The sequence below is a fragment of the Sinocyclocheilus rhinocerous genome, unplaced genomic scaffold (assembly GCF_001515625.1).
Source record: "Sinocyclocheilus rhinocerous isolate Xijiao unplaced genomic scaffold, SAMN03320098_v1.1 scaffold2216, whole genome shotgun sequence".
NCBI classification, from domain to species: domain Eukaryota; kingdom Metazoa; phylum Chordata; class Actinopteri; order Cypriniformes; family Cyprinidae; genus Sinocyclocheilus; species Sinocyclocheilus rhinocerous.
The window spans coordinates 130,963-156,736 of NW_015641008.1; the positions used below are offsets into that span (position 1 = coordinate 130,963).

Sequence of the window (25,774 nt, forward strand, 5' to 3'; positions counted from 1 at the left end):
TATGTATGTGTATATATATATATATATATATATATAATAAACAATATAAGAAAGCTTAATGGAATGACTGTTAGTTTCAGTTTATATAACATGATGCTTGTCTAGATTTATCATTAAAGACCATTTTGATATTACAAGGGAAAGAACGGATAAACCATAACAATACCCAACATAGTCGACAGTCAATTAATATATGTCTTAACAATAGGTTATTGTAGACAAAATATTGAAAAAATGAAGAAGATACTTGCAATAATGTGTTCAAAATATTGACCACAGAAAATCATATGATGCTGGCCACATGGCAATGTGGTAAACCAGTTTTGGTTGTTCAGTTAGTGACATAGCTGACAGAATTTTTACAGACATAAGAAAAATATTATAAATTAAATAAGTATTTTCTTAATTTCCAGAAAATTACATTTAAACTCAGCTTTAAAAAATGAAGTATTTATATTGAAATAATGTTAATTGGGGTATTTTCCCAGTTATCTCAGTGGCAAAACGTATCCAGATTTACCTGAATTTACCCCTAAATTTAATATGATTTATTTGTTTGTTTGTTTGTTTATTTAATATTTTGAACTTAACAGCCACTTATTTAAACAAACACTGCAAAACCTGTAAAAAAGGAACTTAAAGAAAATTAAATAATGCACAAATGATTTGTGTGAACCAACAATATGATTTTCCTTAAATATGATATTTCTGAGGAAAATTGTTATAGAAAAAATATAATTATCATCAATGGACATAAAAATGTAACCTAAACTGTGTAATCATTCTGTAGGCCTATTGGTTTTGAAAACCAAATGCTTGCTTGATAGACTGCCATGGTCTGAAAATCCTTTGAGTATTTTATTTTATTTTTATTTTTAGTGAGTATTGGGTAGCCTAGTAGTAAAGTAGTAAAGAAACAGTTCACAAGTGTGACTCTCAAAATAGGTCTATGACAGGACTATGACATTATATAATCTAATAGTAATACTATAATATATTTAATATATAATATAATTTCATGTGAGCCTACCTGATTTTAAAAATCCCTTTAATGTGCTTTTAATTTCATTCTACGTAAAACGTTCTGAATCATGGGGTAAATACTGAGTGACAGGACTAATAGAGAAACGGAACTGTGGATGAAATTGACCCGATCGAATCCAACTGTAACACACAGGCGACTGTCAAGAGCAGGAAGTACATCTTTTCCATTGATCTCAGCTCTGTTTTTCCCCATGAGATAACAAATCAAGCACTTTGTTTCTGTTGTCATGCTGTAACAGGTAAGCACCAATTGGTTGAACGCTCTTTGTGATAGTTGTCGCTTTTGAAACACTGCGTGATAGAGTCAGATTAATGCTGTAGCTAACCAGCTAGCTTGTAAGTAATAGGCTAATTTGTCTGACCACCGTCAATGTTTTCATGGAAAGTGAAATTCTTTTGGTTTTTTGTTTGTTTATTTGTTTGCCTCAGTTATCAAATTCACGTTTCTAGCTATATAACGTTTGGTCATGTATATAATTATGTATCTTTTTGTCTTGTTCACTAGTCTAAGAAACAACTAACTGCTTTCCATCAGCAGTTTATATGAAAAGAAGGCAGTTTACAGTTTATTCGATTTTCTCATATTCTTTAACTAAACAATTACGGTAAATTTTAACATTTAATTTTAAATTTAACTGGTGTCCATAATGTCTAAATAAAGTATTGCCATGAACATTGTAGCTTTTACAGTTTGTACATATAATCTAAAATTAGTTAAGTGATTTAGTAGGTAAGTTATATCTTCATTATCTAAAGTTGTGTGTTTATGTTTATTCTTGAAAGTTTTCACTGTGTCCTTTGACAACAATCCCAATAAAGTTTATTCTGTGTACAGTTCAAAGGCATGCACGCCAAACTCAATGAAAAAAGACGGAACCGTAGACACAGACCACACTAATGCTGATGATCAGGTATTTTCATCAAATACCTGTGGTCTAAATGTGAATTATTTTTAAATCAGACGTGATGTGTTAATTATCTGATTTTTATTCCCACTTTATATCATCATCTCATAAGCCCAAGAATGGCATCTGGAATGCAAGAGAAACAGTACATGCCATCTTTGCTCAGTTTTTTCATCTATAACCCTAAGTTTGGACCACGTGAGGGCGAGGTAAATCCTGTTTATTTAAATCATTTTAACAACTAGTGTAATTGTTTTGTTACTGTATGTTAATCATATGTTTATAGAGCTGTTATTTTACTTTGTAGGAGGAAAAGAAAATCTTGTTTTACCATCCCATTGAAATAGAGAAGAACGAAAAGATTCGCAATGTTGGACTCTGTGAGGCCATCGTTCAGTTCACCAGGTTAGCATTTTACTAATGATGGGATAAAAAGTGGTAAAAAACAAACATAGAGAGACTGCCTGTCTCTGCCTGTCTCAAATGAGAGATTTTCCTATTTACAGAACCTTCTGTCCAACAAAACCAGCCAAATCCCTCCACACTCAAAAGAACCGTCAGTTTTTCCATGAGTCGGAGGAGAACTACTGGATGGTGATGGTACGTCTATGCATCAGTGATGTTTTGTAGAGATTTAGTTTCAATCCAAATGTTAAACAAAAGAAGACAGAATAAAATCAAACTAGCCTGACACAGTGATGCTAAAGTATGTATTAAGCACCTTTGACTTCCTCTCCTCTCTCAAGGTTGTACGGAATCCAATGGTTGAAAAACCCAACAAAGATGGTAAACCACCCACTGTAGAATACCAAGAGGAAGAGATTATTGTAAGTAATGTATGGAATGATAGTTAAAAATATTTAAAGCATTTATTTATTTATTTTTACAAACCCTACAGAAAAAACAAACAAAGATAATGTTTAGGTTGGTGTGCATTTCCATTCAAATGTTTAAGCTCAGTAAGATACTTTTATTCAGCAAGGATCTAAAACTGATTAAAACTGACAGTAAAGACAGACTTTCTAAAATAAAAATTCTGTTGCAAATAAATGCTGTTGTTTTGTGTCCATTCATTGATTATAATAAGACATGTTTCCTGAACACCATATCAGCATATTAAAATGATTTATGAAGAATCGTGTGACACTAAAGTCTGGAGTAATGGCTGCTGAAAATTCTGCTCAGCCGTCACAGTCATCACAATGTCAAATTATAAATATTAAAAAAATATATATATATATTATAAAAATGTAAAAATTATAAAAATAAAAAAAAACATTTGTATATATTTTAAAAATCCTGTTTTAATATATTATTAATCAAATAAAGGCAGAGTATAAGAGACTTATTTCAAAAGCATTTAAAAAAATCTCACCAACCCCAAACTTTTGATTGGTTGATTGTAGACTGCGTTGCTCTCCTCTTTGTGTTCTAGGATTCAGTTTATGGGTCTGTATTACAACAGTGCTACAGCATGTATAAGGTAAACACTTTTTATATTTATCTGTTTTCTCATTTCTAATTTTCTAATTTTTAATATTAATATTATTATTTACTCATAATTTTTTTACAAACAGCTGATGCTTCTAACAGTTTTTTTTTGTCATTGTTGTTGATCTTTAGCTCTTCAACGGCACATTCAGCAGGGCATTTGAGGCTGGTGGAGTGGAACTGCTTACCCAGAAGCTTGAAAAGTTCTTTTACAGGGTAAATAAAGTATTAATTAAGAGAACTCAATCCTTTAATCAGATAAAAGGTAGACCGTGTATACCTTTGGTCTGTTTGGTACATGAATATGCATGTTTTAAAAGGAACAACCATTAATTTTAGGCTTTGAATATTGCTTTTCTTTATAGTCATACTGTTGCCCTGCTATGAGAGCTTTTTTGCATGACTTTTTAAGATGTCACTGATAATCTGACCACTTGAAATTAAAGTCCCACAATTAAGGAAAGAGATAAATTGCAGAGATATTTCGTAGAGAGATATGTGGTGTTCTTCTTATGTTTTTATATTCCACATTTATTTCATAAATGGTCAGTGTGCAACACATATATGACACAATCTTATTGGTCCGTGTTTGTCTTATTGGTTCTTCGGTTCAGATTTCCTTGCTGAGGGCATCATGCTTACTCACCTGTCTGAATAATTCAGCTTAGGTCAAGGGAAACCCTTCGCGTCACCCCCTCCCTAACCTGAGCTGTGCCCTGAAGCTCTCAGTGAAAGTGCAGTTTGTGCCTTAGGTTAAATGTCACTGACTGCTGTACAAAGTCACACCAGGGCTGCATCTCAGCACGTCAAGTTGTCAGATTACATTACGTCAGCCTTATCAGGGACGCTTTGGTAATTTCATCCATGTTTGAGGGCATAGTGTTGTGCGTTTTCTTTTTTCTGGACCGTTCTTGATCAGCAAAATGTCAGTCCTGATATTAATCTGTACTTATTTATACTGTATTATTTTTTATTTTATCTGATAATTGAGATAAAATAAAATAATAATCTGAAAAAAAAAAAAATTTCCATGTTGTTGTTGTTGTATGCTTTGTCTTAGTACCTGCAGACACTTCATCTCCAGTCATGTGACCTGCTGGATGTCTTCGGGGGAATCAGCTTTTTCCCTCTTGACAAGATGACCTACCTGAAGATCCAGTCTTTTGTCAATAGAGTAGAAGAGAGCCTGAGTCCTGTCAAATACACGGCCTTTCTCTACAACGACCAGCTGATCTGGTGAATGTCAATCTATACACGCCTCTGAATTGTTTAAAGGGATATTTCACCCAAAAATTTTTAATTCTGTCATTTTTAACTTACCCTCAGGGTATTATAAACCTATAAGAATATTTATTTCGTTTTTGGGCTGAGAAAGAAACTATTTAGCAGTATGTTCACGCTGCTTTTTTCCATACAATAAAAGTGAATTTTGATGTGGGGCTGTCAAGCTCAAAAAAGGACAAAAAGAGCTATGTTTAATATTAATTTATGCTGATAATTAATGATTGTGTCATCACACATTTGAGACTTCTTGTATGTTGATTATAGCTTTAAATTTAAAATATATTTTGTGTTGAATTTTAATTTTGAAGGATTTTTCACTAAAAATGCAAACGCATGATATGAATGAGGGTTTACCTTAAATAACTGAGTGCCGTAGAGGACATGAAGTCTGCAGGGACTCACAGCCAAAGCTTCTTAATCACAAACTGTCTGGCACAGGGATCCAGATAGACTTTAAATATGGCTTTTAATCCTCTTTGTTGAATTCACAACATGACTTTCATATCTTGTTTTCAAAAATTGTTTTCACAGAAGTGCCTGTGTGTATGCCTGTTGAATGTTGTTTGTCTGATTACTTGTTTAAATTAAAGTGTCGCATTGATAACATATTTCCAGCTACCACGTTTTGTAAGACACACGACATTTAAACAATTAACATTATTATTGAAACACTTTTTTGTATTTGAATGAGCAAGTTTGTATGTGCTTTAGTCTTATGCTTTGTGCTGTATTTTGTAGGAGTGGTCTAGAGCAGGATGACATGCGCATTCTGTACAAATACCTGACGACCTCACTGTTCCCGCGGCACACTGAACCTGAGGTGAGACAGAGACCGAGCATTGTACTATTATATTGTAAATGTGTAAGCCCTAGATACATAATAGATTGAATCATTTCCCTTTTTACCCTAGTCTAACACTGTTTATACAGTAGACACTAGGGGTACCTATCAATGTGTCAAATTGGCCCCATTAAAATCTTAATACAATAATTTTTTTTAAGCATTTTAATTTCCTATCTGTCTTTGTTACATTTTTAATTCTCCAACTTCATGTGTGTCAATGAATTGCTATACGTTTTGTTATACACTACCATTCAAAACTTAGAGTCAGTCAAATATGTAAAAATGTGAAAAAGCAAAATTGTTTTTTTGGACAAAAAAGTATCTTATGCACACCAAGCCTGTATTTATTTAAAGAAATATACAGTAAAAGTTATGTTTATATTATATTAATAAGAAATATTATTGAAATTTAAATGACATTTTATTTACGAAGTTTTCTATTTAAACATTTTAAAATATATTTTATTCCTGTGATCCCATGATCCTTCAGAAACAATTATAATATGCTGGTTTGTGCTCAAGAAACTTATTAGCAATGTTGAAAATAGTTTGCTTATTCAATGTTTTTGTGCAAACTGTGATACTTCTTTATTTCTTTGATTCAATTCAAAAACATTTATCAGCATTTATTTAAATTAAAGGCCTGGTTGCTACAGCAAAGCCAGCTTCTAATGTTTATAGTCTCTGGCCTACTAATACAATCTTTTGTGTGTAACTGTACGTATACAGTTTCTGACAGTATGCGTGACTTGATTTTGCTATTTTAAGATGGTGTGTGCATTCTGTGCAAATTTGATTTTAATATCGGTGAATTTCAGTTAAATATATAGTAGGATACAATCATTTTGAGTGGAGACACAGTGTAATTGGTGTCATGCCATAACAATTCAGTGTGTGATTTTTGGAATGTGCTCCAAAGTCATGTGCCATCTACAGCTGTGTTTATGAATGATCTGTGTGTGTTTGTGTGTGCAAACATTCGGCAGCTTGCAGGAAGAGACTCTCCGCTCAGGCCAGAGGTGGCTGGGAATCTGTTGCACTACGGGAGGCAAGTATCCAAATATTTCCTGCTTTGAACTTGGGGCTGGAACAGCGTGCTCTTGGCCTTCTGCTTGTCCTGCTTGGGCTCAGTGCTTCGGGGACACAAGCAGCCAAGCGCAGCGCTAAGACAACACAGATCAACCAACACTGCCAAATATCAGATTGCACAAGGGTAATTTAATTGCTTTAGTGGCAAAGAGAAAACAATAAGCCCAACAGACTTCACAATAACCAGTCTGGTTGTTCAACGAGTGGATGATGGCACAAAGGGGTTACGTTTGACTGATTCCAGTAAGATTTATAGATTATTCTCATGAGCTCAATCAAGGAGAGACTGATGAATAATTGGCAGAGCTTCTTTGTTTGTATGTGTTCAGTGGGTAATGGGAGCATACTCTTCAGAGGGTCGGCTGTGACTCATGAGGCCACCCCATGGAGGTTAGCAGTGGAGTGTAGCTGGTAGCAAGCTGTAAGGACTGAGAACTTGGCACTTATTCAGAGGCATGGGAGATGATCGCAGATTATTCATCATGTGAAAGAGATATTTGTGGACTGTGGATTTTGTTGCCGCCTTAAGAAGTCAGTGAATATTGTATTATGCATGAAAAGTCCAGAGTTGTACTAACATCTTATGTTATGTTATGTTATGGAAACAGATTTTTAACAGGACCAGCAAATCTTAAAGATCCAGATGCAAAATTCAGATTTCCCAGGATATTTGTGAACACAGAGGACAGTTACGAGGAGCTACATTTGATTGTTTACAAGGTGAGAGAAATAGTCAATGTCAGTGTTATTCTTTATGCATTTTAATCTATAAGCTTAACATGATATTGAGTAATTACCTAACATTCTTGTTTTTAATTATTTATTATAAATAAAATGAATAAAGTATATTGTTAATAATAATAATAATTTTTATTATTTAAAGGTGACATATTATGCCCCTTTTTACAATATGTAATATAAGTCTCTGGTGTCCCCAGAATGTGTCTGTGAAGTTTCAGCTCAAAATACTCCACAGATTACATATGGGCAAATGGAAACTAACACTAATTCAAACAAGATACAACATTTGCTTATTTGTTTAGTTGTTCATTCTTATAAGGTGATGTGTGTGATTTTAAGTTAAAATACTTAAATATAACAACAGTGGCTCCAAAGTTGTGGGTTTTCTGTGAGAATCTGTTGAACAATAAGTGTTCAGTTATGGTTAATAATTTTGTTTCTAGACAAATAAAAGTTGATTTTTGATTGAAATAAAGCATATGTGCTAATTTCATATTTTACATAAATGTTATTCCTTATCCAGGCAATGAGTGCAGCTGTATGCTTCATGGTAAATGGTAAGTGTCCGCATTGAAGTAATTTTTTTCTTGTTTTGTTAACAGTTGATTTAGGAATCATATTATCAGGAAATCAGTCAAATGTTAACTGTTCTTTCAAACCCTGCTTCCCTTTGTCCTGTAGCGGCAGTGGATTTGAATCGTGAGTTTTGTGAACAACTAGACAGCCTGGTTGGTCCCCAACTCACCATGTTGGCCTCTGACATATGTGAGCAGTACAACATCAACCGAAGGATATCAGGGTCAGTATTACTCCAGAGCTTCACTTCAACTGCTAAATGAAGAAAATCTAATGTTTGCAGAAAAAACCTCAGTGTCAGGTCATTAAATAATATCAGAAAGGCATTGTAAGTGATTTTTTTGGCACTGAATTAGCCCTTGAACCACACTCACTCAACTGTTTTAATGATATCTGTCAAGTAGTTGGGACATTTTATTTGTGGTACTAAGAAATCGCTTACAGCACTTTTAAACTATTTATATTTATGTTGAGCTGTCACTGCAACTGTCAAGTTAGTCCTGCTTCACTGCTCATAAATGCATCAATCTTAAATGACTGGGTCATCCTGTGACCCAGGTAACCATTCAGAAATATTGACAAGGTATCATGTCCACTGTATCATCTCTCTTTGAGTAGCAGTTACTGGAGCTTATTCATTAATCATATCTAAACAGTGTGTCCTTATCTTACCTGAGCCCTATGTGGTGTGCAGTATTGTTTTGTGTGGTACAATCCATCATATCAACTTACATGCCACTTATCACACTTTAAAGACACATAACTGCTTTTATTCTTCCGTGCATGTTACATTGGAAGGGAAAACTATACCTCAGCTTCACTAATTCTCTCAAAATGTTGTTGTAGGCCAGAGAAGGAGCCTCAGTTTAAGTTCATCTATTTCAACCACATGAACTTGGCTGAGAAAAGCACCATCCACATGCGCAAGACGGCCAGTGTGTCCCTCACCTCTGTCCATCCGGACCTCATGAAAATCCTTGGAGACATCAACTGCGATTTTGCACGGTAAGCAATGCCACTGATCTACTGAAGAGGTGTATTTATGTTTGAATTACATTTTGTAATTGTATTTGGAATAAATGAATATAAAGGACCAAAAATGAGCACCTTTTCCCAAATAATGTTTATTTTATGGTGAAATATTAGTATGTATTGCGTAATAATTGCATGCATTATCCATCATTATATGCACACGATAAATTTCAGCCTAATTCACAAAACATTTTTTTTTTCTTAAACTCATTGTATTCTACTTGAGTGACCACATGCCCAAGGTTACTAATTTCCTTAAAGCATGTCTAAACCAAATCCTTATAAGGGGTTTCTGTACAACAATCTCTAAAGACACACAGCAATAGCAGTAAAAACACAGCTTGAGCTATACCGTTCTTTTTTTCTTTCTCTCTTTCTGTATATCTGTATGTGTTTTTGTTTGTATGGTTTTAAGATTAAATATCTATGTATAAAGTTGCATCTTGACATGTTCATAAGGCCACACGGTTAGTGAATGAGACTCAGTGTTTGTGCATGTTTTGTAGGGTTGATGAGGACGAGGAAATCATTGTTAAAGCGATGACCGATTACTGGGTTGTTGGAAAGAAGTCTGATCAGAGGGAGCTGTACGTCATTTTGAACCAGAAGAATGCCAACCTCATTGAAGTGAATGGTATGTAAAAATTAACTGACCAACACTGAGGTGATATAATGGTGTGAAGTTATTAAAATCTACTAGTTAACTTTTGATCACAGTTGTTAAAAGTTAACGTTAAAAAAACATTTCTGTTGACCTAAACTCTCACCAAGATTCTGTTTGTGTTACAGAGGAAGTGAAAAGGCTGTGTGCAACACAATTCAGTAATATTTTTTTCTTGGACTGAAGAGATATGATGGGCATGGACTACTTCACTACACTAAAACTGTCAACTGTTCAGGTTTTACTGACAGCATCAGTGTAATGCAATAATTGCATTGTAAAAAAAGATTTTTCACATCATGCAATTTTTTAGATTTTTATTTAATCTATACAGAAATGTGGTTGTTTCCTTGTAATTAATGATAAAATCTGAATTTTACTGTAATTACCTCTTTTCATTTGTTTGTATGTACATATGTTTAATTATCCATCAGCTATCCTCTCTTTTGTGTTTCATTCCCATTGTTCAGATTTGTTTTATCACGTACAGATACAATTGAGTTGACATTTAGGATATAAATCTGTCAAGCTATATTTTTCACTTATTTTAAATGCTGTCATGTCATCAGTATCATGGTTTAACACATTATTTCACAATAAATTTCAGTTTTCATTAAATGTAGGTTGCTGTTCTTGTTCAACTACACTTCACTCTTAAAGGGGTCATATGATGCTTTTTTAAAGATCATTATTTTGTGTATTTGGTGTAACAGAATATGTTGACATGCTTTAATGTTCAAAAAACACATTATTTTTCAAATACTGTACATTATTGTAGGTCCTCTATGCCCCGCCTCTCTCAAACACTTGGTTTTCTACAAAGTCCCTCCTTCCGACAAGCACAGTCTGCTCTGATTGGCAGGTAAACGTTACATAATATAAATATTGCGAATCATTTTGTCTGGATATAGCATTTTTTTGGACTTCCGTAACCCACCTTAATATAAAGGTAAGAAATATCTCCTATTATTTCAAACAGATGGATAAAAAAAATAAACTTAGTGTGTTGAACGTGGCCTCAACGCCGAATAAAATGTCATTGTGTACAAGTGCAAACGACGTAAAACGTCTGGTTTAATATAGAAAGCAAAATTGTTTATCGATAATATGTTGCTTTGTTGATTCAGGCATGATAAAATTTGAAGTTTATATTACAAATGTAATATGAATCGCACACATCAGTTTGAAGGATTTGGTTAGGAATTTTCTTTTTACAAGTCATATCAACAAAATTACAACTCTTAAGTCGGACCTTCTGTAAGAAATCAAGATGCCTGTTTATTTCTTAGATCTCTGCTGCATTAAGTTTAGGTATTTGTATTTATTTATTTATTTTGTTTGTTTGTTTGTTTAACTAAAACCAACCCGTTCTGTGACTGCTCAGAGAAAAAGATTTACATGAAGTCAGTATGAAATAAATAAAAGAACACAAAAGTTACAGAGATATTATCCATGTTTTTAACAGGTCAGCAAAAAAGAAGCTATTAAGTTTGATTGGAAACACAGCCTTGCAATCGAGTTTTGAGCAGTGTAGATTAGCGCTTGTTTGTCGTTTCTCCGATCACAAATGCAGACAAATGGTTTTATGTTTGCGCTGTGCGATACGCAACGCGTAAAAAGACCGTATAAGTCATTATAATCCGTAATTATGTCCCCACTGGATGCAACAAATGCCTCGTTTATAATGGGTTTTAATGTTTTTGTCTCGTCACGCCGGGACACGGCATCACAGTATGGTAGGGGCGTAACATTTCCGTCACACGCTTGAGGTAAAAATCTACGCGTTTCAGAAAGGCGGGGCATAGAGGAGCAACAATAATGTACAGTATGTGGAAAATGTGTTTTTTGAACCTTAAACCGCATAAACATTGCATTACACCAAATACACCAAATAATGTTCTTTTTAGCAACGTCATATGACCCCTTTAAGTTGGTTCGAAATACTGTTTGTTTTTCTTTTTCATAGCTTCCTTTCTGATGGCAACGTGGAGCCCACCTTCCCCTCTCCCCCGAAACCTGTTCTCCCTGCTCCTTCCCTCTCCTCCCCTCCACCACCTCTGTCAACCCCTCCAACAGATCATCCTGCCAACCCTCCCTCAGTGTCCTCTCCCCCTCCTGCCCCGTCCTCCCCTCAGTCGTCCATCTCCACAGCACCATCACCTCCCTTGGCCCCCTTGGAGCCTCAGCATGATGTTGCCTATTTCAGGTGAGGCAGATCTCTACTATTCTTAATAGAACAGAGTTGTGTTAGTATGTTATAGTACGATACATTTTTCTCAGTATTCTTTGAGCATTTATTTGAAATAGAAGTCTTTTGTAACATACATGCCATTACTGCCACTTTTGATCAGTGTAATGCATCCTTGCTGAATAAAAGTGGCCAGTTTCTTTCTTTCAAAAAATCTTTCAATCTTTTAAACAGTAGTGTATGTTGTTTCATTAGGGCAGTGATGGCCAGCGAGACTGAGCGTTTGACTGGACTTTCTGAGCTGTGGGTGTCACGATTTGATGATACTTCTATCCCGGAGGAGAGTAAGTCTTTAGTTTTGACCAGTATTTAATTTTAACCTGTCTTAATTCAAGACTAACACTGTAATCTAACCAGGTTTTCAAGAAAGGCTGATTTTTTTTTTTCCTGCCAACACTGAAAGTGAAAATGACAATCATATCTAATCAGCATATTTCATGTACAGTTATTTGGAGTAAGTATATTTCTCCCTCTTCGTGCAGCGCGAGACCAGATGCGTACGGCTGTGGGCCAGGCCAGATTGTTGATGAAAGAGCGCTTTGGTCAGTTCAGCAGACTGGTGGATGACTGCAACTTGGGCCGTGGAGAGAAAATAACAACCTGTACTGACTTGCAGGGCTTCTGGGACATGGTGTACTTTCAGGTGGGTTGATGTTACTTTTTAAAAGTGCTCAAATTCTTTCCAAGCCTTGTTTTAATGTTGTATTTTATTTTAATTGAATTTATTTTTAATAGGTGGAAGATGTTAACAAGAAATTTAATGCCTTGAAAGAGGCAGAAGCAAGGGAGTGGAAAGAGGAAGTCAGGCCTGTTGCCAGAAAAAGAGTGGCCAAAGTAAACTATATTATCAGCACCATTTTAATGTAGCATTTTAAAGAGGTGAATTGTGTAATTCTCATATCCTGTACTTTTATCCTACAGAAGCCTCCTGTTGTGGGAGGGAAGGCTGTAACAGGTGCCAGTGCTGCAGCTAAGAGTCGACTGGCTGCTGTAAAGGCTGCCATGAGAGCCAAGCAGGCTGAACAGAAAGCCACTGAGAATTCAGACAACATCCAGGATGACTCGAGCTCTGTTCCTGCAGCCCCTGCCATCACACTGCCTGCACAGACCGTGGTGTTTAATGGAGGCTTCTTCCAGGTGGAAAGTCCAGTCAAGCCATCAGGTAAGATCGAAACACATGGGATGAGATCTGATAACTGGCCCCTGCAAGTTTCAGAGTAAAGCACGGCTATGTGTTTTTGTACATGTGACCAGCTGATCATCCAGTGTTTTAAGTGTCTCGGAGCTGCTTGAACTCAAACAAGTGCTGTGGTTTAATTAAAAACTCACGCTCTATGATTTAATCTTCAAAGCAAAACAGCCATAAATATTAGTACTGTAATTTTACTGTTGTTCTGTAAAAGAAAATGTAACTAGTAGTATTAATTGTTATTAAATACTTCTTTGTTACAGTATAATGGTATTATTGCAATAATATTGTTATTAAAAACACAAACCAAAAAGGTTTCTTTTTTCTTTTTTTTGTCCTTTTGATCTAATTTCTCATTACTGCCTCCAGCTATAAAACTACAGGATTAAACCGTAGTCCAGGCCTACCAGAGTTATAGTAATATTTATACTTAAATATTGAAGTTATGCTTAAAATATTCCTTAATAACTTAATTGCTTTATTGCTTAACTTAATTAACCTTTTTAACCTTATTCAATATCCTTTTGTAATGTTGTATTTGTTTTAATATAGATAATTTTCTTGTTTTTAGGTGCTGTTAGAAGATCGTGTCGAACCAGTGCAGTTTCTTCACCCTGTGTTTCTAAGTTCAGCACTCCAGGCAGGCAGTGCAGATCTACCACAGTTTCTCACGCTTCCCCTCTACCTAGCTTGTCTGCCAGACCTCCTCCAATCCATCAACCTGATGTATTGCCTGTTTCCACTCCTCTCCGTTCTGCTGAGGCCCTCCCACAGTCACCCAGAGCTCCTCAGATTGGTCCTGACCACAACCAAAATGTTTCACCAGACACAGAGACCTGCTCGAACAGCCGTATTAACTTTGATTTAAGCTCTACCTGTACCCAACACACCCAACCAGATACCAGTAATGGACCAGAAAACAGTCCAGTAGCCCAAACACATGACTCACCCAACCAGTGTGAGCTACCTGTTGATTCTTCAGAACCTCAGCATGAAGAATGCATTCCAGAGTCTATGCTCAGTCCTTCTTCCCAAGAGGAACCACAAGAGAACATCTCTTGTGAAGTCTCTGAAGAGAGTTTGCATGTCCAGCCTGGAGCAGATGCTGGTCTAGATACTCTATCCCAGGGCTCATCTCATAGCTCTTCAGAACCAGTGGAAGCAGAACCCAGTGTCTGTGCACTTGCTTCCCCTACCCTAATGCTCTCCACACCAACCAAAGATCTCACAGTTTCTACAGCTCTCTGTAATGAGGTCATTAACGGGTACGCTACGCTTCATGTGTATGTTAGTTGTAGCGTGAATTGTCACGTTTTGTGGTTCATAATCTTATGTACTCTTTCCTCTGTCCATACAGATCTCCAACCAGTATGGATGTTGAAATGACTGGAAATCAAGATGCTGAGGTAATTATCTACAAAATCTGGGGGCACGTGGGCGCTCACACTTCTCTTTCTTGCACTCCTGTCTCAGCTCTTCCCGGAATGGTGTTCTCACCCCAGAGCAGTCAGGTGAGTTAAATCTTTCCTTTGAACTGTCATTCCCTCTTTGTCTTTCAGCAGGGTTCCCTACAGTTTTCCAGTCATGGAAATTCACAAACATAAGAGCAATTTTGATCCGGTAAAATATCTTGCAGCTGTTAATTTTATTTTATTAATTTGACTAATTTCATTTAATTAAGAATGAGATTCTATTAATTTCCTTAAGCTTTTTTCCAGGCCTAGAAACCACAATTTTTAAATTATCAGGTGTTTCCAGGTTTTCTATGACTGGGAACTCTTTCAACCACTATATCTTATTAAATTTCACAATTTTAACTGTAGTATTTTCTGTCTATAAACGTCTTGTTCTACAGATGTCGGAGAATCTGTTGCTGTTCTCCCCAGAACGGAAAGAGAAAGTGAGACAGTCAGTGTGTGAAAGTGACCTGATCACATTCACACCTCCCACGTACAGATAAAAGCACATCCACTCACTCTTTGGATGTGGATCATATTTTTTTTTTTTTTGGTTTGTGCTTGAATTAGATGTCTTTGATTTATTTGGTTTGTCTTTGATTTATTTGGTTTGTTGTTGAATTAGACTCCTTTGATACTTAATTTGTTTGCTACTTTTTGTACTTCATAATGAACATATTTAGATACAACAAAATATTTCTATGCAGTTATGACCTCAGAAAATATATTTTTAAGGATTTTAATGTCAAAAGATTTTGTGAAAGCCAATTAAATAAGAAAACAATATACCATTCTGTGGATTTACTTCTTTTTCTTACTACCACTGGTGACTGACTGTTTTGAAATGACAGATGTGGTGGAGGTCATGGGGGTAGAAGGCGAGCAATTAACATCATTGTTTGGAACCTCTCGGTTACCATCTTCCTCTTGTTTTTCCCCAGCCTCCAGCTGTTCTATATATCTGAAAAAAGTCATTTTGTTAATGATTAAATGGGCTTCAACAGGCCAGTCCACATTACACCGACAGACGACTGAGTATAGTGTCACGTCTCAAGCCGTGGTCCCACTACACTTTTCGTTCCATTGACTTCCATCCATACGCATGCGATTGCGTCAGACCGGAAACGCAAGCCCGTGCGAAAAGTTTTTGCATTTCGCTGCGTTCCAAAGTTCAAGCTTGGTGAACTCTGGCCTGCGAATTCGCATCACGTGACACCATGTGACCAACGGCGGATTTTTTTTTTTTCTTTCAAACTCAAAGATATTTGAACTAAATTTCTGATAAATATTTCAGAGTTTCAAACTAATATTTTATTAATTTGCATGACTTTAACAGGTCTAGAAATGTCACTTTTAAAATCCGGCTACCTCATAAATACAAGTTTTCCAAGGCAGTGAGAACCTTAGTTCTTCAAAGGAAACAACAGTTGTTGAGGGAGTAAATGAAAATAAGAAATATTTTGATTTTTGATTTATTTAAAATCATCTTGAGGCCCCTTTGGAAGTTTGCTGAGGCCTCCTGGTTGAGAAGCACTGATACAGTAACAAGACTGACCATCAAGAATTGTATTTGTGAAGTCAAACCTTTGAAAGCAAGCACAGGACTTTGGCTTCGTTCTGTCTCCTCGGATAGTGACGACTGAAACATTTCAAAAGATGAGAACACCTTAATGGAGACAGTCTGGTTAGCTTAAACCCAAGCTTGAGAGAATGATCCACTTAATGTGAGACTGGGTCATATCTACAAATCTCAAAAGACTTTGTACTGTCAACATGGGAAGAAATGCTAGAAAAGGGATGATTTCTTTCTTAAAGCAGCACTATATAACTTTTGGCGCTCTAGCGGTTAATAATAGTGTAGTTGTTCTCAACCTTTTTCAATGCCATGCCCCCTAGTTTTGTTTAAAAAAAAAAAGAAATTTTCACTCCTAAAGTTTGTGTAATTGTTAAGGGAAACATGTTTATAATTAACTTTCCAAAACTTAAGAGCTGAATGTTCTTTAGGCTTCTACTCTTTAACCAATTAATTTATATCACTCTTCTAGTAGTTCATGATTTACTAGGATTTTTTTTTTTTTTTTTCAAACTCAAAGATATTTGAACTAAATTTCTGATAAATATTTCAGAGTTTCACACTGATATTTTATTAATTTGCATGACTTTAACAGGTCTAGAAATGTCACTTTTAAAATCCGGCTACCTCATAAATTACTCCGCAGCGGTTACGACCCGACCAGGCTACAATAGCCCAAATAGAAGTACTTCTTATAAGTGTACCGTAGTGATTAGACAAAAGTAGTAGACAAAAAAAAAAAAACGGTTTGGAAGATGAATTCATGATGTACTCGCTCATTATATACATTTTGCAAATTTTGAACACAGAAAAAGTTACATAGTGCTGCTTTAAAAGTAACAAGAAAAAATCTATTTAAATGATGTAACTATAATTTAGTGAACAAGAACAGCAGGACAGGCGGCACATACCTGAAGTGAACTCAGAACAGTGTCCTCCTGATGATCTGTGTCAATCTGACTCTCAACATCAGTTTGGATTCTTTGGCCTTTCACCTCAGCACAGCCCAACAATGCCTCAAAAAACTCCAGAAAGCTCATCTACAACCAAAATCATTTATCAAGTCAAATCAAAATATCATCAACCAAATACCATCAGCTACTGACCTCCAGGTCCAAGTTGCTGTAGGTTCCATCATAAATTGCTGGACTGTCCACAGAGAGGATCTCTAACACTTTAGACACAGTTAGCTCACTGTCATACAGATAGAGGTCCTGTGAACAAGACTATGCATAAGAATCATGTATGAATAATTCTTAGTAAGCTGAAACTAGATCAGAGTAAGAGGCCTGTTACCTTAAGCATCCAGACAAATTGCCTTACAGTCAAGATTGAGTCAGACTGGACTGAACTGGCTTTACACAGAGCCTGGTAAATTTCCCAGCATCTGTCTGAGTAGTTATATGCAACCGCAGCATGGACAGGATGGCAGAACAGAGGCCCTAAAAAATGTGTGTGTATATATATATATATTATACATATAATATATAATTAACCATTGTAATAAAAAATAATATATTAAGTATTAATTATAACATTTATTAGAGTTTATAAATAATTTTATACAGAAAATTAATTCTCTACAGTCTTTATCTCTACCTTTTACGTGTTTCGCATTGGGAATGATGTTCTGCCTCATGAGCTTCGAAAAACACGCTGCGATGTTAGAGGATCTAAAACATGACAAAGTAATTTGTGACTTGATGAAAGCATAAAAAAAACCTCAAACCTTTTTATTATGGTATGAATGTACTCACTCAATATCTTTGTGGCAAATATGATATGCTACAATGATAATATAGCTGATACACTCTCTCGGTAGAATGGCAGCAAAAGGAGAATGAACCTCATCTAAATTCAGACAATGACAACAAGCGAAACTTTTAATTATGTGTAATAGATTTTGTGACAAAAGAAAAGCATCATCACTTAAACGTTCTTATGCTCAAAGGCATTACCGTTGATAAGACGATCCATTTGCGCTACTGTGCTTCCATGCTGGTGAACTTTACAGTCCATGAGAAAGCGAGAGAACTGCAGGTGGGTCAGTGGGAATATTTTGTCTGAAGACTGCTCACGTCCAAGGCAGCTGTAGAAGCTGTATATTTCCCTTAACAAACCAATGTGTCTCACTACCGCAAATTCCACCTAAACAGATGTAAATAAAATAGTACTTACACACAGATTTGGCTCTGGATTTACCTTAGGATTCATCTCAAAATAGGACAAAAACCTGTTTAAGTTCTTGATCTCTGTGGGCCTCAGGTAATCTACTTAACAGGGCTTGAATGTTCAAAACCATGTCAGATCCAAGCGGCGAGGAGCTTGTGCTTGACTGTGAAGCTCTGTTTGATGAATCATCTAATGTACAGAGATAAACACTGTTAGATAAAAGAAGGACATAAAAAAAAAACTTGGGGAAGACTCTGACATTCTGTATGTAGGGGATAATGCACTGCCAGCAAGCCATTTTTGTAAACGAAACCCTGACAAAGTAATCAAGACCCCAGTGTGAACCAGACTCGTCTCATAACATCCTGATGAGTTTTGTTGTAAGAATGACTGACTGTACATTATCTACTAACAAAATGAATGGACATTAATTATTCGAGTTTAATACAATACATATTTGTTATACATATTAAATAAATATACAAAAGTACACATTTTAGATTTTTTTTTAATATAAAAATTAAACTACAGATTTAAATGTAGGAAATCAGTTATCGGTTTAGCAGCCATTATTTAACTAATCAGAATCAAGTATTCCGGAGAGCTAATAATATATTTTGCTTCTGTCCATGAATATTGCTTACTCTCGTCTGGAAAAGGAGTCGTAATTCCACTTAGGCCAGGAGTGAAGGCAGGAAATTCAGCCATGCCGTCCTTAATAAACTCCCCTTCATATACCCGTCCATTTTCAAAAGTGTACCTCCCCTGCAAAAGACCATCTGCAGTGTTGGAATCACAAAACCATCTCAGATCTTCATCATTTGAAAGGTGGTTTACCTGTCCATGTTTTTTGTCATGTTTCCACTCTCCACAATACACAGCCCCACTGGCATAAAAGAACTGTCCTTGACCATGACGCTTGCCCTGAACGAATTCTCCTGTGTACTCGTTCATACGAGGGTACTGAGAGCACGGAACTCTTTTACGCAACCAGGTGAGCGTTCCTTTTCCATCCTACATTAAATAAGAAAGTTCTGCTAGAATTTCAGTACAAAATGATATGAAATCAGACATAATACAGGGAACGACCCTTAAAAAATGGGCAAAGTTACACAGACCTGGATGCCGTTTACCCACTGCCCACTATATTGCTGATCCAACTGAACCCATCTCATTGTTCCCTCTCCATGCCGAACACTGTTCCTCCATTGTCCCTCATATACATTTCCAGATGGGTAACTTTAGTGAAACAAAAATTGTAGCTTGTAAGGAGATATTGAGCAGAGTAATAATAATAATAATAAACTTAATTTGAAAGTATTAAAAAAAATTTTTTTTTTTTAAAGAAATGTGCATTAATATCACATACCACCGCGTTCCCCAGCCCTCTCTGCAATTGTTGGCCCATTCTCCCTTGTACCATGATGTGGCTGCTTGGTTATAGTACATTAACCCCTGTAACCATCACAGGACACCAGTAAAGATATTTATTATTAAATGCATGTGCGGAATGTTAAGACAATGGATGTGTGTATGTACATACCTGCCCCTGTCTTTTGCCCAGATACCACTGACCTCTGTACACGGTAGAGGTTTTGGCACATTTATACACTCCGACACCATGACGCACACCTTTGTGTACCTCTCCCTCATAAGTGCTGCCATCCAGCCAGGTGTAAGTCCCATGTCCCATGGGAACATTTAATTTGAAATCACCCTGCCAAATGCAACAGGAGGGAATTTGTGTAATTATTGGCGAAACTCTAGAAAGTGTATGTGTAAATAAAAACACTGGGGTATTATGTGACTTGTTTCAAAATTTACATGAAGATGAAGCACAACTTAGTGACCTGTGTTAACTTTTTACATACCTGATACTTTAAACCGTCTGACCAGATATATTCACCATGGCCATGCATTAACCCGTGTGAAAAACTACCCTAAAGATCACAAAATGTTAGAAATCAGTTTATAAAATGCTTTTTTCAAGCAGAGTCTGTAGTTGGACATTTGAGTAAACCAATGACAAGAAAGTGTTTTTTATCAGCAAGAATGAAATACAAAAAAAGGAAAAGTTTTTGTTTTTCATTTCTAAATGTTTTTTCTATAACGTTAATTACAATGTACTTGAATATTAAACAGTTGTTATTCATAGTTTATCTTTATAGTGAAAAGTGATATACAAATAAATTATAATGTAATTAACATTTTCCATTATAGTGTAAATACAACATACATTTTCAGACATTTCTATTTACACATTTTTAATTTTCTAACTAAGATCTGTTGGGTAATATATAATGTAACGTTAGTAATTGAAGTCATTGAAAGTTATTATCATTTTACTTAGATTAAATTATATTTTAATTAGATTTATACTGGGGTTTAGTCCCGTCGTTCATCAGTCACCTTGTAAATGTGGCCACCTTGAAAATAAGCGACACCTTCTCCATGAAACATGTCTCCACTCTTATCACCCTCATATCTGAGAACAAGAGATCAACAACAAACACAAACACTATTATTCAACAAATCTGGGTGTTAACATTTTTGCAAGAATGCGTGTCTAACCTTTCCACGATTATATGATGAAGAATGGGAACTTTACGGCACTGATCATGCTCGTGGTTCTGTTGATGGTCATCGGAGGGTAGAGATACGGCAGATGCGGAACACACAGTGGAACGCGGTGAGTTTTGTACATCGCCAGGCTCTGCGACGGACTCTGACAGCAAACTGGACGTGGAGGACTCTCCTAACACTTTACTAAACGTTGGTTCTGGTGTAGATCTGTTAGGACTTTTTATTTTGTATCCTTTAGCCATTGTTGGTGCAGAGAGGTAGAAGTATTCGCTAATACACCGACTAGCTGGAATCCCAGTGGAGTGTACATAGTAACACGCTATCGGTTGCTAGGGAATGGTAAGTACGGCAAGTTAGACTTGCCAAAATAATTAAGAGGACCTGTTGAATGCAAATATTGAAACATAACCTGGAAAAACTCTTAATAAATATTTATCATAATAGTTTTATTTTTTTAAAGTCAGCTTTTGTGCAGGCACGTTTAAAGGGACAGTTCACTCAAAAATTAAAATTCACTATTTATCTGTTAATATTTACACATTTTTTTGTCGTTCCAATTACTAACATTCTTCTGTGCAACAAGGAAAAGATTACTTTTAAGAATGTTGGTAACCAAACCGTTTTTGAGGACTTACATTGTATGAACAAAAATAATTACTTTCTCAATTGTCTTCTTTTTATATTCCGCAAAAATAAAAATGCATACAGGTTTGGAACGAGATAAGGGTGTGTAACCCATGACAACTTTTCTTTTTGTACTAAAACTAATCCCTTTGGATCAATTATTCAATCATTTTTAATATTCTGTAAAAAACATGCAATAGGAGGCTATGGATTTGAACCTTTAAAATCTACTCACTTTAAAGAAATAATATATTGTGAAAAAAGTGACATTCCACTTAGATAATTACAACAACATAAGAGTGCAAACACATAATGAAAAACTTACTTTATTATAAAAAATAAAAATAATAAAACAATAGTGTTTGACAGACAATATAAAATTGGGGAAAAACAGCAAAAATGCAGTTGCTTCAATCCTAAGAAACCATATCCAGATTAGCAAGGTGTCTCATGGTAGGTCTACCATGTGGACAATTCCAGGGCTGTTCAATTTCCCCCATGTGAAGCAGAAGTTTCTTCATTTCACTGGTGTTCAGGGCAGTGCCAACCATCACCTGGGTAAACAGACACACATTAACAAACCGTACAAGACAACAACACAAACATGCAACAGCTCAATCACACATTCTGTTCTACCAGGCAGATATTTATTTGGGTACAACTGATAAATAGCAGACAGGTAGGTTTGAACCGGGCAGGAAAATAATTTTGACAGGAGGAAAAGCCTACTGCACCCACCGATTTGCGACATGCTCTGGATGCAAACATCTGCCTAACTCGAGAAGGTCGACACATGATTCCAGGACTGTCGCTAAGCATGAAGATGAGTTCTTCAATGTCACTTGGGCCAAAGGTCCAATTCTTGCTTGTAGGTAAAGACACCAACTTTACCCTCTGCATAACCTGAGCTGAAAAACAACACCATCCCACGTCAATCTGGGGGAAAAGGTACCATATAAGATAAGAAACACAACTACAGTAGATAACTCACCATCCTCATCAATGAGGAAGTCAAAACCATTCTTTCTGAAGATTTCAAGGTTTTCCATGAGCACAGTTTCACTGATAGCTGGGAGGTTGAGACTTTGTGGACTGCATATTAAGAAAGAAAAAAAAAAAGTTAGCTTTAAAATAAATACCTGCTTCCAGTTTCACTTATCTCTGCAGAGTGTTACTTACACTATGAGTCGCTGTCCCTTTAAGACCGTATTCTGTTGTAGCATCTCAAAATTGTACTTTTCGTCTGTGGCATGCTGGTCAATTATGAAAAGGTCGGATTTCAGCTTGGTGATAATAAAACCCAGGTTGAACTGACCGATTATTTCCATATCCTTGAACATATTTTTGCTGCAAGAAAAAGTTGAAACCTTGTAAATGGCATATAAACTTGATGATTTTGGTACTTTTTTAAGAGATCAATCTAAACATCAGTGTAACCTTATTTCTTTCTTAAGCTCATCCTCAGCACCCTGGTTTTCACCAGGGTTAATCTTCGCCCTGAACCGTCTATATTTTGGCTCTTGATCATTGTTCTCTGTCTTCTGAGCCTTTAGCCTCTGCATCCTTTTAGAAAGTTCCTGTAGAGAAAACTGTAAAAGCACTGTTTTCTTCTGTACGCTGACAGGTGAATCCAATTGCAGAGAAGCATTCTTGTTTTTGGAATCCACCAAACAGCTTTGTGCTAGAGGTTCAGCTTCATGTCGAGCTCTTTTAGCTTCAGGACTGGAAATTCTGTCCTGGTATTGTTCTGACATTGTCTCCGGCACAAAAGGTTTATAACTCCAGAACTTCTCATATACAGGTTCATCAATAGTCTCAGCTTTAACATCAGTTCCATGTATACTAGGGTGTAAAACTGACTCAGAATTGTTTTCATGTAGAATCTCTGGATCATCTTCAGCTGAATTTTGGTTTGCAGCCCCAGAATCTTCAGCATCACTATCAAAGGTGCTTTTATATTTAGCTAGACAAACAGTTGATTTTTTTATGGAAGAAACGGCAGAGAAACTTGGAGAGGAATTCATAATGTCTGTCATTTTTTTAGAGCAGCTCACAAAGGAAAACATCTTCTTCTGAGAAGGACCAGCACAAGCAGTTTTATGACTAGACTGCTTTGAGTCAGTTTCAGGAAACTGATGTTTAGAAAATGCTTCCTTAAGTCCAGCTAGATTGATGGAGGTCTTTGGGGGTCCATCATCTGGAAGTGCTTCAGAGACAGAACCTATATCCCGATCTTCTGAACTAGCACTTGTCTTGGTTGGTCTGCACAGGTCTTGAATGAAGAACAACATCAACATCTGTAATAACACTTCAAGACAACATATGATATGTCTTAAAAGGTCTGAAGTACTTACTGGTAATTGCTGGAGTAATGTGATTGAGACTGATTTTATTGACACCGGTCTCAAACATAGCAATGAGTGAGCTTTTCAGAATTGCCAGCAAGAGTTTTTCCTCTTGTAGAAGAATCTGACGTTTGTCTGGAGTCACATTCACGTCGACACAGTCTATTGTGAAACATAGAATCAAAACAAAGGAATAAATGACAAGTATCAGTAAATTAAGTACATTTAGCATTTATATTTTACATACTTTGCATTATATACACTACCTTTCAAAAGTTTGGGGTTGGTAAGATGTTATGTTTTTGTTATGTATTCTTTTTTTTTTACCCTGACTGCATTTATTTGATAAAAAATGTAGTTAAAATAGTAAAATTGTGAAATATTATTAACATTTAAAGGGATAGTTCACCCAAAAATCAAAATTTGATGTTTATCTGCTTACCCCCAGGGCATCCAAGATGTAGGAGACTTTGTTTCTAAAGTAGAACACAAACGAAAATTTTTAACTCAAAACGTTGCTGTCTGTCAGTCATATAATGGAGGTGAATGGGAATCACGGCTTTGAGAGTCAAAAAAAGCTGAATTTTGGTTTGCAGCCCCAGAATCTTCAGCATCACTATCAAAGGTGCTTTTATATTTAGCTAGACAAACAGTTGATTTTTTTATGGAAGAAACGGCAGAGAAACTTGGAGAGGAATTCATAATGTCTGTCATTTTTTTAGAGCAGCTCACAAAGGAAAACATCTTCTTCTGAGAAGGACCAGCACAAGCAGTTTTATGACTAGACTGCTTTGAGTCAGTTTCAGGAAACTGATGTTTAGAAAATGCTTCCTTAAGTCCAGCTAGATTGATGGAGGTCTTTGGGGGTCCATCATCTGGAAGTGCTTCAGAGACAGAACCTATATCCCGATCTTCTGAACTAGCACTTGTCTTGGTTGGTCTGCACAGGTCTTGAATGAAGAACAACATCAACATCTGTAATAACACTTCAAGACAACATATGATATGTCTTAAAAGGTCTGAAGTACTTACTGGTAATTGCTGGAGTAATGTGATTGAGACTGATTTTATTGACACCGGTCTCAAACATAGCAATGAGTGAGCTTTTCAGAATTGCCAGCAAGAGTTTTTCCTCTTGTAGAAGAATCTGACGTTTGTCTGGAGTCACATTCACGTCGACACAGTCTATTGTGAAACATAGAATCAAAACAAAGGAATAAATGACAAGTATCAATAAATTAAGTACATTTAGCATTTATATTTGACATACTTTGCATTATATACACTACCTTTCAAAAGTTTGGGGTTGGTAAGATGTTATGTTTTTGAAATAAGTTTCTTTTTTTTTTACCCTGACTGCATTTATTTGATAAAAAATGTAGTTAAAATAGTAAAATTGTGAAATATTATTAACATTTAAAGGGATAGTTCACCCAAAAATGAAAATTTGATGTTTATCTGCTTACCCCCAGGGCATCCAAGATGTAGGAGACTTTGTTTCTAAAGTAGAACACAAACGAAAATTTTTAACTCAAAACGTTGCTGTCTGTCAGTCATATAATGGAGGTGAATGGGAATCACGGCTTTGAGAGTCAAAAAAACATACACAAACAAAACCAAATTAAACCCTGCGGCTCGTGACGATACATTGATGTGTAAAGACACGAAACGATCGGTCTGTGCAAGAAACTGAACAGTATTTATATCGTTTTTTTACCTGATTCACCGCAATGTCCGAACTGTCGTTCTCAGACGCGTCTTCTTCTTCTTCTTGCTTTACGGCGGATCGCACACTTCTAAATGCATTACCGCCACCTATCTCTCAAATGGACCATTGACACTCCTAATTGAGATTGTAGATAGAGTGTCAATGGTCCATTTGAGAGATAGGTGGCAGTAATGCACTTATAAGTCTG

At 36.0% G+C, this 25,774-nt stretch overlaps 5 protein-coding genes and 1 long non-coding RNA gene across 6 annotated transcripts in view; 3 read left to right on the plus strand and 3 right to left on the minus strand.

The window, feature by feature from the left end:
- The first annotated feature begins 1,141 nt into the window (after positions 1–1,141).
- ccz1 (CCZ1 homolog, vacuolar protein trafficking and biogenesis associated) lies at positions 1,142–9,953 on the plus strand. Its single transcript, XM_016569556.1, has 17 exons — positions 1,142–1,283; positions 1,880–1,955; positions 2,062–2,158; positions 2,257–2,354; positions 2,456–2,549; positions 2,696–2,776; positions 3,385–3,432; positions 3,573–3,656; positions 4,501–4,676; positions 5,463–5,544; positions 6,555–6,616; positions 7,266–7,377; positions 7,922–7,955; positions 8,080–8,197; positions 8,821–8,979; positions 9,513–9,640; positions 9,796–9,953. The coding sequence occupies exons 2-17, from the start codon at positions 1,942–1,944 to the stop codon at positions 9,849–9,851; spliced, it is 1,443 nt and encodes a 480-aa protein (XP_016425042.1). The 5' UTR covers positions 1,142–1,283; positions 1,880–1,941; the 3' UTR covers positions 9,852–9,953.
- Positions 9,954–11,628: 1,675 nt separating this feature from the next.
- LOC107753446 (proline-rich protein 12-like) lies at positions 11,629–14,510 on the plus strand (the record flags this gene model as incomplete). Its single annotated transcript, XM_016569589.1, has 7 exons — positions 11,629–11,873; positions 12,111–12,199; positions 12,398–12,558; positions 12,651–12,749; positions 12,837–13,077; positions 13,676–14,369; positions 14,462–14,510. Coding segments are annotated over 7 exons (1,578 nt in total), but the record flags the coding sequence as incomplete, so codon positions are not given.
- Positions 14,511–14,564: 54 nt separating this feature from the next.
- On the plus strand, positions 14,565–15,347 carry LOC107753424 (uncharacterized). The gene is made up of 2 exons (XR_001641469.1): positions 14,565–14,615; positions 14,960–15,347. It is a non-coding gene; the product is annotated as an uncharacterized LOC107753424 (long non-coding RNA).
- A 15-nt stretch (positions 15,348–15,362) lies between these two features.
- On the minus strand, positions 15,363–17,539 carry LOC107753447 (radial spoke head 10 homolog B-like). The gene is made up of 5 exons (XM_016569590.1): positions 17,431–17,539; positions 17,241–17,348; positions 17,046–17,174; positions 16,146–16,200; positions 15,363–15,514 (listed from the first exon to the last, which is right to left on the minus strand). Exons 1-5 carry the CDS (start codon positions 17,437–17,439, stop codon positions 15,363–15,365), a joined length of 453 nt encoding a protein of 150 aa, XP_016425076.1. The 5' UTR covers positions 17,440–17,539.
- A 524-nt stretch (positions 17,540–18,063) lies between these two features.
- Positions 18,064–21,131, minus strand: rsph10b (radial spoke head 10 homolog B). The gene is made up of 10 exons (XM_016569591.1): positions 20,878–21,131; positions 20,716–20,791; positions 20,178–20,246; positions 19,850–20,023; positions 19,676–19,761; positions 19,425–19,545; positions 19,144–19,320; positions 18,951–19,071; positions 18,368–18,495; positions 18,064–18,282 (listed from the first exon to the last, which is right to left on the minus strand). The coding sequence occupies exons 1-10, from the start codon at positions 21,129–21,131 to the stop codon at positions 18,064–18,066; spliced, it is 1,425 nt and encodes a 474-aa protein (XP_016425077.1).
- Positions 21,132–21,846: 715 nt separating this feature from the next.
- Positions 21,847–25,774, minus strand: part of LOC107753423 (mismatch repair endonuclease PMS2-like) — a 15,734-nt gene continuing 11,806 nt past the window's right edge. The window contains exons 10-15 of the mRNA XM_016569557.1: positions 24,891–25,043; positions 22,951–23,785; positions 22,693–22,860; positions 22,505–22,605; positions 22,252–22,421; positions 21,847–22,067 (exon numbers count right to left, since the gene is read on the minus strand). Coding sequence (XP_016425043.1) covers positions 21,930–22,067; positions 22,252–22,421; positions 22,505–22,605; positions 22,693–22,860; positions 22,951–23,785; positions 24,891–25,043 — 1,565 coding nt within the window. The 3' untranslated portion in view covers positions 21,847–21,929. The remainder of the gene's footprint in view (positions 22,068–22,251; positions 22,422–22,504; positions 22,606–22,692; positions 22,861–22,950; positions 23,786–24,890; positions 25,044–25,774) is intronic.